The following is a 17,835-nucleotide window of genomic DNA, read 5'->3' as shown; positions in this document are numbered from 1 at the left end:
CTTGGGAAGACGCGACAGTTCCAGCATCCCTAGCTCGTATTGTCCATGATACCCACACGCAGAAGTTCCTTTCTATCCTATGTCGAAAATAGAACAATTTGCGATAAGAATATCACACACGAATGAGAAACAATAGAGAAGAAAATGAATACTCTTACCCTTTGTTTACTTTGGCCCCAGCTGAAATAATTTCTCCTCAACCAAAACAACTGACTTCCTTTCAATGCTTTCAATCTAATCCCTGTTTATTCCCCGAGTTGTTTTCCCCTCAAAAGAGGCGCGGGGACCAAAAATGAAGGCGTGGTGAAAATTCAGTGCAGATGACGTATTGTCAGTCTATCCAGAAAACTGGGTCCATGTATTCAACACTTGTTTTTTATCACATCCAAATACGATAGAAGCCCAGGACCACAGTGAGGCAGGTGAAGACTGAACCTGGAGGAAGAAGGGGAAATTGGCTATTGAATTTCAATGTAATATGTTTTACAGAGTATGGCCTCTACATTCGGTGTAAGCTGTTATTTCCTTTTTTTTATATACACTTTTTCTCCTTATTTTCTATTTTTCTCCCATCCCAATTTCGTATTTCCAATTCTCCCCTCCCCTGTCTTGAACGTTGCTCGACTATGCCCCCCACTGGTCAGTTGTAGGGAGGATAGAAGCCTTGCATCACGTGTCCCCTCCGGTACACAAGGAGGCAGCCTGTCACATCTTTTCACCTGCCAGCGCGGACTCTCAGTGGCGAGGTGTAACGCATGGGAGGCTCACACTACCCCCGCTACTTCCTGTCTCTGCTGTGCAGGCGTCCCTCAACCGACCTGTAGGAGTCGCTGTCCACAACGTCCAAATCGACTTCCACCCTATAACTCTGCCAATTGAGTTAGTATGACGGCTGGCCCAAGCCGGAGGCAATGCTGACACCCGGATTCGAGACCGGAGTCTCTTGCATTGGTGACGAGCGCAATCTCCGCTGCGCCACCCGGCCACCCCTGTAAGCTGTTATTTCCTGAATATTACGCCATAGTAGATCTACAGTGTAGATGGGAAAAAGGATTAGATAAGGATAAGGGATTGCTATTTTTCATCTACATCATTTCATCGAGCTGTAATTAACACAACACAGGGATGACATCACTGGTGGCTATATTAAATAATATTCAGTAACTCTCAATAACTGTCAAACTAAATGGATGTGGGTAAAACAGTTTAGAGCAGGGTGCTCCAGTAGCACACCATGTTACTGCGCTGCGTCGCGGGACTCCGTGCTGCGTCACGGATCTGGTTGACTCCGAGTTCAATTCCCGGACTCGCCGTCATTTGCCGAATGTCTCCCCCTGCTCTCTCTCCCGTTTCACCCTACAACTGTCGGTCATGCTTGACCAGAAAAGCGATAAACGCTAAAAAAAAAAGTTAAAAAAAAAAAAAAAGTTTAGAACCTTGTAGTATGTGTGAGATTATGTGCGAAATTAAATACCTACCTTGTTTTATTCAATGTGTTACTCTCATTGGTACATTCTGGTAATATAGGCTATATATAATTTCTTTTGTGTGTGTGTGTGTGTGTGTGTGTGTGTGTGTGTGTGTGTGTGTGTGTGTGTGTGTGTGTGTGTGTGTGTGTGTGTGTGTGTGTGTGTATAATTATATGTATATGTATGTGTGTGTGTGTGTGTGTGTGTGTGTATGTGTGGGGGGGTCTCATAATCAGGGTCATGTGATATTCGGGCCAATACAATAATGTAAACATTATATGGCTCCAGAGTCAGTGTTCCATTAATTGTTTATGGAGCATTTATGGAGATTTTAAATTCAGGTGACTCTCATTTCTAGCTTTAGAAGAGAGTGGTGTATGTTTACAAATATGGACTGAGCTGTCCTGGGGCACAAAAACACACATTCTTAAAATGGGTGGCATTCCCCTTTAATGAAATTCATCTGGTTGTTTTACTGTATCATACGTACAGTATACCATCACAGAAAGGTAGTTGGCGAAGGCACAGATTCTATAACTTTAATTAATTAATTATTCATCTCCTCCCATACATCTAGAATCCCTGAAAGGAAAATATTTGTCTAGGTATGTAAAATTCCAACCATTTTAGTTGAAATAAGAATGAATGGATACAATGTCTTACCAGCCAAGTATTTGATAGTGTCCAGTTTGTGAGACTCCAACATGGTCTTCAAACCAGCCACCTCTGTGTCTATTTTCATGTTGGTCTGGGTCAGATGACGATCTTGCTCAGAATTCTGCAGGAGGCATGCAGAGATGACAAATGTTACACATCAAAAACATTTAAATATATATATATATATATATATATATATATATATATATATATATATATATATATATATATAGTTCAAGTTCAAGTTTTGTTTAATTTGTCACATAAGGTACATGTACATTATAGTGAAATACTTGGTTCTGTATGACCCTCCTGAGATTGTGCTTCACACTGTAAAAGAGTGTTATGGTTTGACACCGACCCCAAACGCAAACGGCACAGAGAGAGTAGTTTCAGAGTTAGCCAAAATCTAGGGCTTGTTTATTTTACAGAGTAACAGAAAGAACTTGGTTGAGAACAGAAACAAACTGGGAAACAAGCATGTGAGGAATGTTGCTGCTCTGCAGCTTCTCCCGGGGGGGTTACGTTTGAGGAATCTGTCCGTGACGTCAGAGCCGCTCTGCAGAATCCTCCCGGCAGTACTCCGAGGTGGTAGCGGAACAGGGAGAGAGAGAGCGGGTTAGCTCAGTGAACAGTTGGGAACTGACAGGTGACAGGTGAAGTGACTTGTCCCAAACAGATAATCCAAGTGACAGAATCTTCGGTGTGAAACACACAGTGAGCAATGTCCAAACAATAAATCCAAGTGACAGAATCTTCGGTGTGAGACACACAGTGAGCAATGTCCAAACAAATATGAATCCCAATGAATATCCAAAACAGGCAAAAAGGGTGAGAGACAGTCTGAAACGAAAAACAGGATCTCTTCAGTGTTTACACACACGAAAAATGATTGAGTCCAAAGACTGTCTTGCAAAAACTCACCAGAGCACTGTGCGTGAAGCGAGCAGATCAAACAGGGCGAGCGCTTCGTAACGGGGAACGGGTTGTCCAAACGGAATACTCCTCGAGAGTCCTGGGAGGCAAAGCACAGGGAAAAGCAGGCGACGGAAGGAACGGCAAATGCAGAGAATATATCAGAACGATCCAACAACACTAAATGGGGAATCAGGGTATATAAAGCAAAAGGAATGCTTAATGACAAGCTGTGACAGCTGCGGGATGAGATTGACAAGCGTGTGGTTGGGGAAGCACCAATCAAACGGCATCTACAGGAAGAAGCGTGTGGAGAGGAGAACGCAATTAATTAACCGAAAATCTTAAAGGAACAGAGCGAGTGGGTGAGCAGCGGGCAAAACCTCACAGTACCCCCCCCTCCACGGGAGCCACCCGGCGACCAGGCCGACCCGGCTCGCCCGGATGGGCACGATGGAAGTCTGTGATCAGGCCAGGATCCACGATGAGCTGCCGGGAGACCCAGCTCCGTTCCTCCGGGCCGTAACCCTCCCAGTCCACCAGGTACTGGAACCCCCGACCCCGCCGTCGAACGCCCATCAACCGGCGGACCTGCCACTGGGGGTGACCGTCCACCATCTCGGGAGGTGGAGGATCAGGAGCTGGAGGCATCAGGGGACTGAGGGAGACAGGCTTAACCCGGGACACATGGAAAACGGGGTGAATGTGCATGGACGCAGGAAGTTTTAGACGCAGAGCCGCCGGACTGAGTACCTTCAGAACCTCGAAAGGTCCGACGAACCGGAGGTTAAGTTTCTTGGCCGAGGACCGAAGCGGGAGGTCCCTCGCGGAAAGCCACACCCTCTGCCCAGGGTGGTACGTCGGCGCAGGAACCCGGCGCCGGTCAGCCCCACGACAGGCGCGCTCAGATGTCCGGAGCAGCGCGGTCCTGGTGATCTCCCAGACCCGTCGGCAGCGGTCGAGGTGGTCCTGCACGGAGGGAACTGCCACCTCCGTCTCCTGTGCGGGGAAAAGAGGGGGTTGGTAGCCCAGGGACACCTCAAAAGGTGAGAGGCCGGTGGCGGAACTGACCATGGAGTTGATGGAGTACTCGACCCAGGGAAGGAAACGGCTCCAAGAAGCTGGTCTCTCGGCTGCCACACACCGAAGAGCAGACTCCACGCTCTGGTTCATCCTCTCCGTTTGTCCGTTAGTCTGGGGATGATAACCAGAGGAAAGACTGACCGTCGCCCCCAATCCCTTGCAAAAAGCCCGCCATACCTGGGAGGTGAACTGGGGCCCCCGGTCCGAGACGATGTCCTGGGGAAAACCATGAAGGCGGAACACGTGGTGAGTAAGGAGGTCCGCCGTCTCGGCCGCTGAGGGAAGCTTGGAAAGGGCCACGAGGTGAACCCCCTTGCTGAACCGATCCACCACGGTCAGAAGGCAAGTGTTCCCCTGGGAGGACGGAAGACCTGTGACGAAGTCCAGCGCCACATGTGACCAAGGACGGCTCGGAACGGGAAGTGGCTGTAACAGCCCGGAGGGTGCCTGGTGGGAGGCCTTGCTGCGGGCGCAGACCGCGCAGGCCAATACGAACTCCTTGACGTCGTTCCTCATGGTGGGCCACCAGAATCGACGAGCCAGGAAGGAGAACGTGCGATGAACGCCCGGGTGGCAGGCGAACCGGCTGGTATGGCCCCACTGCAGGACCCGGGACCGGACAGAGTCGGGGACGAAGAGACGATGAATCGGTACGTTGCTTGGAGAGCGATGGAAGCGTAGGGCACGCCTTACCACCCCCTCGATGCCCAAGGTGACGGCTCCTACCACCCTGGCCTCCGGGAGGATGGGAGTCGGGTCCTCAGTGGGTGGAGCCCCCTTGGAGTGTAACCGGGACAGGGAGTCGGCCTTCGTGTTGCGGGAACCAGGACGAAAAGTCAGCGAGAAGTCGAACCGACTGAGGAAGCTGGCCCATCTCGCCTGCCGACCGTTGAGGCGCTTGGAAGCGCGGATGTACGTCAGGTTCTTGTGGTCCGTCCAGATGGTAAATGGCTCCTCGGCCCCCTCAAGCCAATGACGCCACTCCTCCAAAGCAGCCACGACCGCCAGCAGCTCCCGATTGCCGATGTCGTAGTTCCTCTCGGCAGGGAGGAACCGACGCGAGTAGAAGGCGCACGGATGTACCTTCTGGTCCGTTGCCGAACGCTGGGATAAGACAGCCCCCAGTCCAGTATCCGAGGCGTCCACCTCAACGATGAACTGTCTCTTGGGGTCAGGGTGGAGCAAGATCGGGGCGGAAGTGAACCTATTCTTGAGGGAGCGGAACGCAGCACACGCCGCTGGGGACCAGTCGAACGGCAGGGCGGGAGAGGTCAGTCTGGTAAGTGGTTCCGCCACTTGACTGTAGTTCCGGATGAACCTTCGGTAGAAGTTGGCGAACCCGAGGAAACTCTGTAACTCCTTCCGAGAGGTGGGTTCAGGCCATTCCTCCACTGCTTGGATCTTGCGAGGATCCGCTCGGGTCAAGCCCTTCTCCACGATGAAGCCCAGGTAGTCGACGGAGTCGGAGTGGAAACGGCACTTCTCCGCCTTGACGAAGAGCCGATTGTGGAGGAGGCGCTCCAGCACACGGCGGACATGCTGGATGTGCTCCTCGAGGGTCTTGGAGAAGATGAGGATGTCGTCCAGGTACACCACCACAAACTCCTCCAGCATGTCACGAAGGACGTCGTTCATGAGCGCCTGGAATACCGCCGGGGCGTTGGTGAGGCCGAACGGCATCACCAGGTACTCGTAGTGGCCCCTGGGGGTCTTGAAGGCGGTCTTCCATTCATCGCCCTCACGGATACGGACTAGATGGTAGGCACTCCGGAGGTCCAGCTTGGTAAAGACGGTAGCCTGGGTGAGAGGCTCGAAGGTGGAGTTCATGAGAGGAAGAGGGTACTTGTTCTTGATGGTGATCTCGTTGAGCTGGCGATAGTCGATGCAGGGTCGAAGGTCCCCGTCCTTCTTCCCAACAAAGAAGAAACCGGCCGCCACCGGGGAGGAGGAAGGCCGAATGAGTCCTGCTTCCAAGGACTCAGAGATGTATTGATCCATCGCCGCCTTCTCCGGAACGGTCAGACTGTAGAGGCGGCTGCCGGGAAGGGGAGCCCCTTGGCGGAGGTCGATGGCACAGTCGTAAGGACGGTGGGGTGGAAGGGCCTGAGCCCTGGACTTACTGAAAACCTCCATGAGGTCGTGGTACTGGGGGGGTATGGTTGAAAAGTCTGGAGGCGGCTCACCAACGGACCTCCGGGGCGGGGGACAGGACGCCGCCTGTAGACACTGGGCGTGACAGGAGGAGCTCCAGCCCTTGATGGTACCGGAGGACCAGGCGATGTGGGGCTCGTGCAGCGCGAGCCAGGGCCGACCCAGGACTACCGGGACAAGAGGGGATCTGGTGATAAGGAACTGGATTCTCTCAACGTGGTTTCCAGCGATGGTCAGCATGACAGGGCAGGTGCGTTGAGAGATGTCGGCCAGGCGGTGTTGGTCCAATGCGAATATCTCCAAAGGCCTCACTAGGTCCTCAAGTGGAATGTTGGCCCGGGTAGCAAACTCGAAGTCGAGGAAACTCTCGTCTGCCCCCGAGTCAATGAGTGCCTCCACCGTGGCCCGTTGGTCCGCCCAGGCCAGGGTGACGCTCAACAGATGGCCAGGTGGTGCACGGCTCTGGGAATGAGAAAAACGGCTCACCAGGATCTCCCGGGGTCTCGGCGAGCCTGGTCTTTTGGCCGGGTGGGGCAGTTGGCGATTCGGTGTCCCTCCCGACCGCAGTAGAGGCAGAGACCGGACCTGAACCTCGCCTCACGTTCAGCTTGGCTCAGATGAGAGCGTCCCAGCTGCATGGGTTCCTCCTCTGGACCCGAACGGGAGGGGAAGCTACCACCAGTCGTGTTGGGGGCAGGGCGACCAGCAGTAACGTCACGAGTACGGGGGGTCCGGAGTCCCTCAGGAGGTCCCTGTCGGGCTCTCTCACGTCTTCTCTCCTGGAGGCGTCCGTCGATGCGAATGGCGAGGCTGAACAGGTCCTCGAGGGAATCAGGTTCCTCCCGGGTCGCGAGCTGGTCCCTGACTGTGTCACTGAGCCCCCTCACGAAGGTAAGACGAAGTGCTTGGTCGTTCCAACCGCTCTCCACCGCCGCCAGTCTGAACTCCAGCACGTAGTCGGTAACCCCGCCGCTGCCCTGCCGGAAGGTACCCAACCGGGCTCCAGGGTCCAGACCACGGGGTGGATGGTGGAACACCCTGCGGAGCTCAGCCACGAAGTCTGGATAGGAGAAACAGAAGTCTGCCTCCATTGCCCAGGAGGAAGTGACCCACTGGGCTGCCCGGCCTGAGAGCAAGTTAGTCATATAGGCCACTTGGGCTCCTCTTGAAGTGAAACGACTGGGTTGATGACGAAAAACCAACTCACATTGCATGATGAATGTGGCACAATCCTCGGGGTTGCCGTCGAACAGCCGTGGTTCGGAGAGACGGGGTTCCCGAGGTGCGGGATCGGGAAGCGCGGGGCCTGCCAGGGCTGCGGGGGATGCTCCTGCCAATGTTCCTGAAGGAAGTGGGGATACAAGCAAGGCGTTAACGGTGTCGTTCAGCGTGTGTAGATGGAGGAGAATACTTGATTGTTGTCCTGCCAGAGCGGCCAGGGACCCTTGAATAGGCTGGACCTGCTCCCTGAGTTCCTGTACAGCAGCCGCAGCCCTCTCTAGTTGGTGACTGTGATCCTTGGTTAACTCGATCTGGCCAGCTAGTGCTGTTCTGACTCTCTCTGTGTCGGCTGGGGTCGTCATATTGGTTGGATCGTAATGTTATGGTTTGACACCGACCCCAAACGCAAACGGCACAGAGAGAGTAGTTTCAGAGTTAGCCAAAATCTAGGGCTTGTTTATTTTACAGAGTAACAGAAAGAACTTGGTTGAGAACAGAAACAAACTGGGAAACAAGCATGTGAGGAATGTTGCTGCTCTGCAGCTTCTCCCGGGGGGGTTACGTTTGAGGAATCTGTCCGTGACGTCAGAGCCGCTCTGCAGAATCCTCCCGGCAGTACTCCGAGGTGGTAGCGGAACAGGGAGAGAGAGAGAGCGGGTTAGCTCAGTGAACAGTTGGGAACTGACAGGTGACAGGTGAAGTGACTTGTCCCAAACAGATAATCCAAGTGACAGAATCTTCGGTGTGAAACACACTGTGAGCAATGTCCAAACAATAAATCCAAGTGACAGAATCTTCGGTGTGAGACACACAGTGAGCAATGTCCAAACAAATATGAATCCCAATGAATATCCAAAACAGGCAAAAAGGGTGAGAGACAGTCTGAAACGAAAAACAGGATCTCTTCAGTGTTTACACACACGAAAAATGATTGAGTCCAAAGACTGTCTTGCAAAAACTCACCAGAGCGCTGTGCGTGAAGCGAGCAGATCAAACAGGGCGAGCGCTTCGTAACGGGGAACGGGTTGTCCAAACGGAATACTCCTCGAGAGTCCTGGGAGGCAAAGCACAGGGAAAAGCAGGCGACGGAGGGAACGGCAAATGCAGAGAATATATCAGAACGATCCAACAACACTAAATGGGGAATCAGGGTATATAAAGCAAAAGGAATGCTTAATGACAAGCTGTGACAGCTGCGGGATGAGATTGACAAGCGTGTGGTTGGGGAAGCACCAATCAAACGGCATCTACAGGAAGAAGCGTGTGGAGAGGAGAATGCAATTAATTAACCGAAAATCTTAAAGGAACAGAGCGAGTGGGTGAGCAGCGGGCAAAACCTCACAAAGAGTGAAGTCACAAAGGATCTATATTCTGTTCTGATGGATCAGAACAAACGTACTCTGCGTTGTGAATTGTGTCTCCTAAAAGCCCTATGTACTTTCAAAAGACCATAACTCTGGCCTTGTTTCACGGCGGCTATGCAGGAGAAAAAGAGGAGAAAGTGTACCAGCATCTGTTTTAATTCAAAGTTAAAAGTGTAATCACAATGGTTCTGGTTCAATTAAGATAAAGAACGCTATAATATTTAAGGTACCAAAGCACTATGCCGCTTGCCCTCAATATTAGACTAAGAAAGCAGATTAAAGTATGATAGTTGTTGAGTTGTTGATGTTCTTTGTTGTCTGGCTGACAAACAAAGAAAGTCTTTTCTCCCTCCAAAAGCTCTTTTCCGTGTTCTCCTCTGCTCGCGCCGTCCTCTGTGTGAAAAGGTGGGAGGTGTGTTCCTGTGTTGGTTCCGTTTTCAGTGTCTCTCCACAGTCACAACACCCCCCTTTTTATCAAATGAGCCGGGAGTGTCTGCGTGATGTCACAGGAGTGACGTCAAGCAGATGTTTTCCTCCAATCACGGCCTCTCTAAGTTTGAATTTGAAATAGAAGGTTGTCCTCAGTAGTCCAATTCTCTCTCCTTTGTTTCAACTCAGAGAAATAGATACCGTCTAAACTAACTTAATACTTTGGTTGTTAAACCCAAGATATATATATTCGAATTGAGATTGATTTCACAAACACAGAGATATCATTTTTGAATGGTTTCTCTTGATGCTAAATGAGAATCACAGTAGTTTTATCATTAAACCCACTTCTTTAGTTTTCTAATCATCTTCTTTTAACTTAAATCCATATCTATTTTATACAGTTATTATTCAGCACTTTTAGTATTTTCCAATGTAGTTTCAGAAGTGGCTTAATTTCAAACTCTGTGATTCTTATTCATAAACATGGCATTTTTCATATCATTAGATTCAGAATTATTACCACAATATAACAGGAAAATTTTGCAGTTCACTCGGGGCATGAGATAACGGCTTCATGTGATGTGGTCATGCCATTATTTTAGCTGCGTGGCCCACACCCATTGTAAACAATCTCTGTGTAAGGAAACCTGTTGTCTCTTCACATTCCAAGCTGCTTCCCCCACATCCTGTATAAACAGATTATGTTGTAATCCTGTATCTAGTTCCTCCTAGTAACCAGCTGTCCCCACATGTCGTGCCACAGGGCCAGTTTAACAGATAACACAGGATATGTGACTCTTGACCTATTGTCTGCAGCTGTTGCCAACACTTTGTATGCAAATTCACCTCTTGTTGTGAGCACAAGGTCTCTGTAAACACACACACTCTATGAGCTAAGTCACCCTAGTCAAATCAGGTTTAAACTATATTTGATTGCCAATTGTTACACTTTGACTGTTTCTATAAGACTAGAACACATGATTTTGATTAGTTACTGAATTCCTTAACCCAAGGTAACAGACATCCTTTTCTCTTATCTTTTTGAACACCAGTTTCAGGCAGAATGTAGATCTATGGTTACCAAATACTACTGCAAGAGTAAAGACCAAAATGCAAAAAACGAAATGCTAAATAAGGTAGAAGAGGTAGTGCAAATGTGTAAGAATAAATAGATAAAATACGGTGTAATGTTTAAATGTCTTGTTTATTTGTACTATACTGTTGTGTTTTTCATTGTACGACTGCTCTTGTTTTACTGTTTACTTTAAATTATTGAATGTTCTGTAATTTATGATGCCATCATGTACCCTCTGTGTCATTGAAAATGAGGGTCCCCCTCAAATTGACTCCAGAGGTCAAATAAAGTACAAAAAAAAATAAAAACAATTAAAATATCTCGCTTCTTGATATGATTCTCAATTGAAAAAACAAAACTGGATGCTTTGCTTCACTATAGAGCCACAATCCATTTCCCCTTTTTTTTAGATATGTTTTTTCGGCATTTTACAGCTTTATTGTGGATAGGACAGGCAGAGAGGAAAGTTGGGTGAAGAGATGGGGAGGACATGCAGCATAGGTCCTGGGCCTGACTCGAACCCAGGACGCCCCGCCACAAGCCATTTCCCTTCAGTCCAGCCCTCTTGACTATGTGGGTCTGCATCAACGTAAAGTATGTATGTAGCTCCACACCTACTGAAACATTAAGACAGGGGAACATGTCCAGGTGAACAAACCATTTCCATAATCTCTGTTCTCGCCTCCATCAGCTTCCTCTCATGTTCTGCTCTCTGTAACAACAACATTATCTTTATCAGGTAGAGTCGACGTTTCAGGAATTGAATGTAATAAAAAAAGTCAACCAACAAACTCGATTCTTGTACCGGATCTCCTCACTGGTAAACAAGAATACCCTGAAGACTCTGGCAGGAGCACTCATTCAAGGGTACTACGACTATGCTTGCACCTCATGGTACCAAAGCACCTCAAAGGCGCTAAAAACAAAATTACAAACATCTCAAAACAAACTGGTCAGACTACTGCTTGACCTTACTCCTAGAACCCACCTCACCCCTGCCCACTTTGACAACCTAGGATGGCTTAGAGTAGACGACAGAGTACAGCAACTTGCAATGGGCCTGGTCTACAAGATACACTACACGACCAAGGTACCCATGTACATGTCAAAATACTTCCCAAATGTCAGTGAATACCACAATCACAACACCAGAGGGAGCTCCACAAATCATGTTAAACCCAGATTCGGCTCAAACAAGGGACTAAACACGTTTCGCAATTATGCCACATCAATGTGGAACGCCCTACCCAAAGCTGTAAAGGAATGTGAATCACTACCCACTTTCAAAAACACTCTCAAAAAACACCTACGGGAGACTGCAATTCGAAACTGGCCCCTGTAAATGTCCTAACACAACCCCCTCCAATGTACAGTAAATTACCAAGTAAGGTCTTGTCAATATTCCAATGTACAGTTTTGGTTGTACAGTTGTACAGTGTCCCCCACCCACCCCTCCTACCCAACCTCCCCCCCCCCCACTCCTACCCAACTTCCCCCCCCCCACCCACCCAACCACCTCCAATGTACAGCCCCCCCCCACCTACCCAACCTCCTCCGATATACAGTTTCTACGTCAAATGTATATACTCTTTTTTATGGACTCTTTTTGTATCACAAACAGTACTGTATTTGCAAATCTGGTATGTCATAAATGTATAGATGTAGCAGTACTGTCTATCTGTATGTCATGTATGTTATATATGTTACAATGAATTTAAAATGGGGGACCCGGATGTAAACAAGACGAAAGTCTTTCTCTGGTCTGCATCCCCTTAACAATTGTATGTATTGAGCTGTACTGTACTGTACCCATTCAGCAATCTGTTAATAAAGTTTTCAATCAATCAATCAATCAATCAATTGAATTGAATTGAAGATGCAGTACATTAGCCACACCACTAGGTGGGATCCTGCATCCACTTGGTTCCCAGACATGATTGTACACTCCAATCTCAATTTGGTAGTGATGGGAATTGTGACTCTTTGAAGCCTCTTTGACGCAATGTTGCTTCAAAGCATGTAAATAAAATATGTATGATTTGAATGACAGGCTCCATTCTTCACGGTCTGGTCCTCTGCTATACTTACCATTTCTTTCACACGGCTTTTCTCCAAATGCATATCCATAATTGTTTCAGTGCGCATTTTATTCATTACATCCTGCAAAGTGTGACAAGGTGAAAGTCATAACACACAAAAACAAAAGTCTTGAAAATTAAGCTTGATAAATCAAGTTTCACGGACCATGCCAAGCACTTATGAATGAACGAAAGAATGAATGAATGTTATATTTATTATGATCCCAGGTGTCATCTCAACAAACTCTGTGACACATTTTCATAATAAGCATAAGCAATAATCTACGATGCCCTAATATACTTTAATAATAAAGAGAACACTTACAGCCAGCTGTAATTTCAGCTCCAATAGTTGTATCTTGACTTTCTGGAGAAAAGGGTGAATGTATTGAAATGTTATGTGAACCAGGAACGTAATCATAAGTAGGTTACTAACAGGGACGTGCACAGGACTTTAGAGGGGCAGGTGCTCAAAGGCTGAAAAGGGCACTACACTTGTGTGTATATATTAACCGAGCGCGCGATTTTTAAGGGCCCTTTTCGGGCGGGGGGCCCCCTTTTTATGCTTTTTTGGGGGGTTTTGGTGATCAAATATTGAATATTGAACTATAATAATCAGTGCAGGAGCTCACTTATCCTTGAAAGACACTTTTATCACTGACTTAAAAGGCCCATACATTTCCATAAATGTCCAGGGGGGAGGGAATAAGTGCTTACCCTACAGCCCCAAGAAGTGCTGTATATTCTGTATTGTTTAATATAAATGCATTTTGTATTCCAATCCCGATTTGTATTTGAGATTCCCAAATTCCATCGGACTTGACTTCTTCGTGTCCCTCAATGAGTGTAATACCAGCATTCAACTGTATGCGCCACAGCGGTTTCTATCATCATCATCACCACCCACGCTATGCATAAAATATATAGGTCCGCGGAGGAGGCCGTGCAAACTGCAATGGAATATGGGGCATCTCTCTCTCTGTCCCTAATATTTTGATTCTATCCTGATATTTTTCAGTTGGAAGGGCAGTCTATATGCGTAACGAAAAAAAAAATTTATTTTTTCAAAAAGGGCACTTTTTTGATGAGGCTCAAAAAGGCAGGTGCTCAGGCACCCCTTGGCCTCTATGTGTGCACGTGCCTGGTTACTAATATAGGTTAAGGGAATAAAAACATAGAGAAATATCAAGGTGATGGAGGCTGACAGCTTGACTTGGCTCCACTATAAACAACTTCAAGCCAAAAGGCTAAAACTCAAAAGCAAGCACAATCATTTAGAAGTAAAGCAAGCATGTACATTAAAGGTTCCATATGTTAGTCCTTTTCAACAGGTTAATATAGGTATTTGAAGCCCCCTAAACATGTATTTCAAGTTTTTTTTAATGAAAATGCATTCTAGCAGCTTCTATACCCATCTGTTTCAGTCCTGTTCTCAACGGGCTGTTTCTGTGTCTGTGACACGCGAGCCGCCTTGATCATACAAATACGATAATTATCGTACATCTGTATCGAGCCAGTATCGTCTAACGAAATTCAGATCAAACTGTCAGATCAAATATTACTCAAGATCCAGCAATATCATATCAAACCTACCACTTTAGAAATGTTGACAGAAACATATTTTAGGTTCAACTTTAGGTAGAAAAGAGAAGGTTTACGAGCGAGCCGCCATTTTGTACACACACATTTTTCACATGCACATATGAGTCAAATCTCTTCTCCAAGAGCAACCTGGCCAACAAAACATAGTATCAACACTCACCTCGTTCTCTGCCAGTAAAGCAGAGAACTCACTCTTCTCCAGGATTATCATGTCCTTCTTTACTGAGGCGATGTGAGACATCACTCGCTGTAACATGATTTCCTCGAAGATCACAACCCATCTTTTTAAAATGAACACTCACGCTCACTGGGCACATAATTATACACCTTTACATTTAGCTGACACTTTTATCCCAATAGACTTAAAAATTGTGTACAACAAGTCAGCAGGGGGGGGTTTGCATCTCTGGCAGCTAAGGGTTAGTGGCAATGTTTGTCTAGCAGTGCAGAGTTTGAGTGCTACACTCAAAAACTAGCACATAGTAGTATAGACATATTAGCATAGTAGGTAGTAGTATACAGTAGGTATAGTATTATAGTACATAGTAGATAGTAGTATAACCATAGTAGTATAGACATACTGTAGTCACATAGTAGGTAGTAGTATAGGTGTAGCCTATGTCGTGGAATATATTATCATGTTCTTATAGATCTGTGTTGAGACATCATGTTATACAGCGTGACTTTCAGTGTGACCAGCTTGACTGGTTAATGTGTGTATGTCTCTTTAAGAACACTCCGACATCCCCCCAGCCATAACTTCTTTGTTGTTGTTCCCAGTGACTGAGAACCATTTTTGTTTACCTTCATCATCATATCTGATATTATGTTATGACTGACAACTGTGTATTTAACATATGTCTGAACAGCGCTCTAGGTCAGTCTATGGCCAGACGCTAATGTGTTAACATGTTGTCTCTGACTGTAGGCTGTCCTTTCATTTGTGGCCACGGTGAAATAAACTTTCCTATTATTATTAATAATGACTCAGAATGATTTGTAAACGGCTCATCGTTTAGTCCTTTAATATTTCCCATTACAGATGGCGACGAGTGAAATTATGGGATTTTTTTTAACTAGTTTATTAGATTTTAAAGCGATGGGTGTCGAGGTGGCCGCGGGACGGACTCTGCAGATAGAGTGAATCTTGGGTTTCCAGGGAAGCGCTGCCCTGTCTCAAACTCCTCCACGCACTGGGGGGGGGGGGAGAGGACAGTCTGCGCCGTCCGTTTGGCTGTCACCTCCGGCTTGAACCATGGGAACGCGTGGGGAACATTCGGTGAGCTGTTGGCATTCTGTTTAAAGCGTTTTTGTTTTGAATCTATAGAGTAGTTATGTTACGATTAGATTAGGGTGTCTAGATTGACCAGACAGCGAATGACACAGAGTGGTGATTGCCGACGAGCAATCCAGGGGAGAAATAATATCCCTTGCCTCAATCCTCCGGGAAAGTCAAGGAGAAGGGGGACGCCTGTCTCCCGACTGTCTTGTCAACTCTGGCAGGCAAACCCATGTGGATGCGTGTGAGAGTTTGAAGTTATTTTGGGTCTCTGAGTCTAGATGGTGTCTAACACTAGAACATGGTATTGTTAGAGTTGTTCAGTCTCTGGGTCCAGGTGGGGACAAGCACTAATACATGATGTTGTTTTTCTTTTTGTGTGTTACCCTCTTGTTTTCCTCTGAACACTTGGAATTAAAAGGTACGTTCCGATAATTAGGCGAGAATTACTTTGTATCCGAAATAATAGGCGTGTGCAAAGTGTACTATGAGTATGTTGGAAATTACTGCAATAGTCATGCAAGAGTCCCGAAATTATGGCGTGGGTTTAATATCTTTTAAGCACTGATTCTGTTTTTTATTGGTTGTTTTTCTTTCACAGACAGGCGGGAAGTTGACCGTGCGTGGGGGAATGCCATAGACAGAGGACAGTTGTTTTTCTTGTGTGACTTAGTTTCTAAACACCTTATCTGGTCAAACTGCAGTTGTTTCTAGATGAAACTAAGATAGGGGCGTCTGTGCGTGTACGCTGCTATAGAGCTTTTTTTCCCCCAAGTGATTAGAGAAAACTATTTTTTGTTTACCACATATTTTATTTTGTTTTGTTTTTGTCTGTTAAGAAAAAAGAAGCGTGTTAAAGAATGGAGGATGTGGACAATTTAGAGGAAACTATTTTTGTTTGCCGCGTATTATATTTTATTTTGTTTTGTTTAGTTTTTGTCTGTTAAGAGAAAATAAGCGTGTTAAAATGGAGGTTGTGGGCAACCTGACACATTGTTTTATTTCTCTTCCCCCACGGCGGTGCTTTCCCGTCTGCAGGTTCCCGGGTGCGTTACCGGCCCTCCCGCCATGACAACTGCCTCGTTGCGAGGAGATTGGACGGTCGGGCAGTCACAGTTAGCCCTGGTGAGGACTTTTCTCACAGCTTCCGTTGGACAGAGCATCCCGAGACGGAAGAAAGCAGAGTTGCGAGGCGGGACGGAGCCGGCAGCGCATTGGCTGGGGGGCACGGCTGGAAGGCATCGACCTGAGGACATGATGATGGCAGGCAGAGTATATGACACACACATGTTTACATGCAGGCACGTTATGACAGGGGATAAACAATTCTGGTTGAAATGCAATTTTTTTTTCTCATTAGATATTTCCATTGAAAAAACCCTATCAGATTTATTTAGAACAGGCTTGATCCATGCATGTTCCTAGTCGAGACCGGCTAAGTGGCATTATTTTTATAGCGCAGGGTTTGCTATCACCTCTTGCTATCACTGGCCCCTGTAAATATCCTAACCCAACCCCCTCCAATGTACAGTCATTTACCTAGTATGGTTTTGTCAATAGTCCAATGTACAATTTTATTTGTTTGTACAGTGTCTCCTCCCCCCCCCCCTCAATGTACAGTTTTGCTTGTTTATACAGTGTGCCCCCCCCCCCAGCCCCCCCAACCACCTCCAATGTAAATTACCCAGTATGGTTGTCAATATCCCAATGTACCCAACCCCCCCCACCCAACCTCCTCAAATGTACAGTTTCTATGTCAAATGTATATACTCCCTTTTCTTGACTCCTTCTGTATCACAAACAGTACTGTATTTGCAAATCTGGTATGTCATAAATGTATAGATGTAGCAGTACTGACTATCTGTATGTCATGTATGTCATATATGTCCTGATGAATTGAAAAATGGGGGACCCTGATGTAAACAAGACGAAAGTCTTTCTCTGGTCTGCATCCCCTTAACAATTGTGTGTATTGAGCTGTACTGTATTGTACCCATTCTGCAATCTGTTAATAAAGTTTTCAATCAATCAATCAATCTCCCCAATACAGAAGAGGGGGAGGGGTGCCGCTATTTTATCTGCATAGTTTGTATGTGTTGACGTTGGCATGGGTGAATTTACATCATTTTAGTATCTTGTTATTGAACTAAGCTGGACTGTCTTTGCTCATCATCACATTGTACCAGCCACCAAAATACTCATCAATATTTCTGTAGGAGTTCTTAGTGGGGGTTAAAGTACTCAGAAATTAGTGACGATGGACATTTCTCTTTACATAAATTAACACTTATGTCTGTGATCAATACATAGAACTATCCTACATGTCTGTGATCAATACATAAAACTATCCTAAATGTCTGTGATCAATACATAGAACTATCCTACATGTCTGTGACCTATCCTACATGTCTGTGATCAATACATAGAACTATCCTACCTGGGGTGTAAAAAGTACCCAGAAATTATACTAAGTGTCGAATGTGTTATCATTATACAGCACAAATACAGT

General features: G+C 46.7%; 1 protein-coding gene across 1 annotated transcript in view; it reads right to left on the bottom strand.

Moving 5' to 3' along the window:
- Positions 1 to 241: 241 nt before the first annotated feature.
- The window catches only part of LOC311237921 (mitochondrial calcium uniporter regulator 1-like), a gene marked incomplete at its 5' end in the record, with an annotated part of 58,520 nt that continues 40,926 nt past the window's right edge, over positions 242 to 17,835 (bottom strand). The window contains 6 exons of the mRNA XM_084325896.1: positions 242 to 435; positions 2,133 to 2,247; positions 11,026 to 11,079; positions 12,456 to 12,527; positions 12,771 to 12,812; positions 14,208 to 14,328. Coding sequence (XP_084182022.1) covers positions 380 to 435; positions 2,133 to 2,247; positions 11,026 to 11,079; positions 12,456 to 12,527; positions 12,771 to 12,812; positions 14,208 to 14,328 — 460 coding nt within the window. The 3' untranslated portion in view covers positions 242 to 379. The remainder of the gene's footprint in view (positions 436 to 2,132; positions 2,248 to 11,025; positions 11,080 to 12,455; positions 12,528 to 12,770; positions 12,813 to 14,207; positions 14,329 to 17,835) is intronic.

Source organism: Notolepis coatsorum (assembly GCF_963971535.1).
Source record: "Notolepis coatsorum genome assembly, chromosome: 12".
NCBI classification, from domain to species: domain Eukaryota; kingdom Metazoa; phylum Chordata; class Actinopteri; order Aulopiformes; family Paralepididae; genus Notolepis; species Notolepis coatsorum.
The sequence above is the reverse complement of the archived record's forward strand: the minus strand, read 5'-3'. Positions and strand labels throughout refer to the sequence as shown.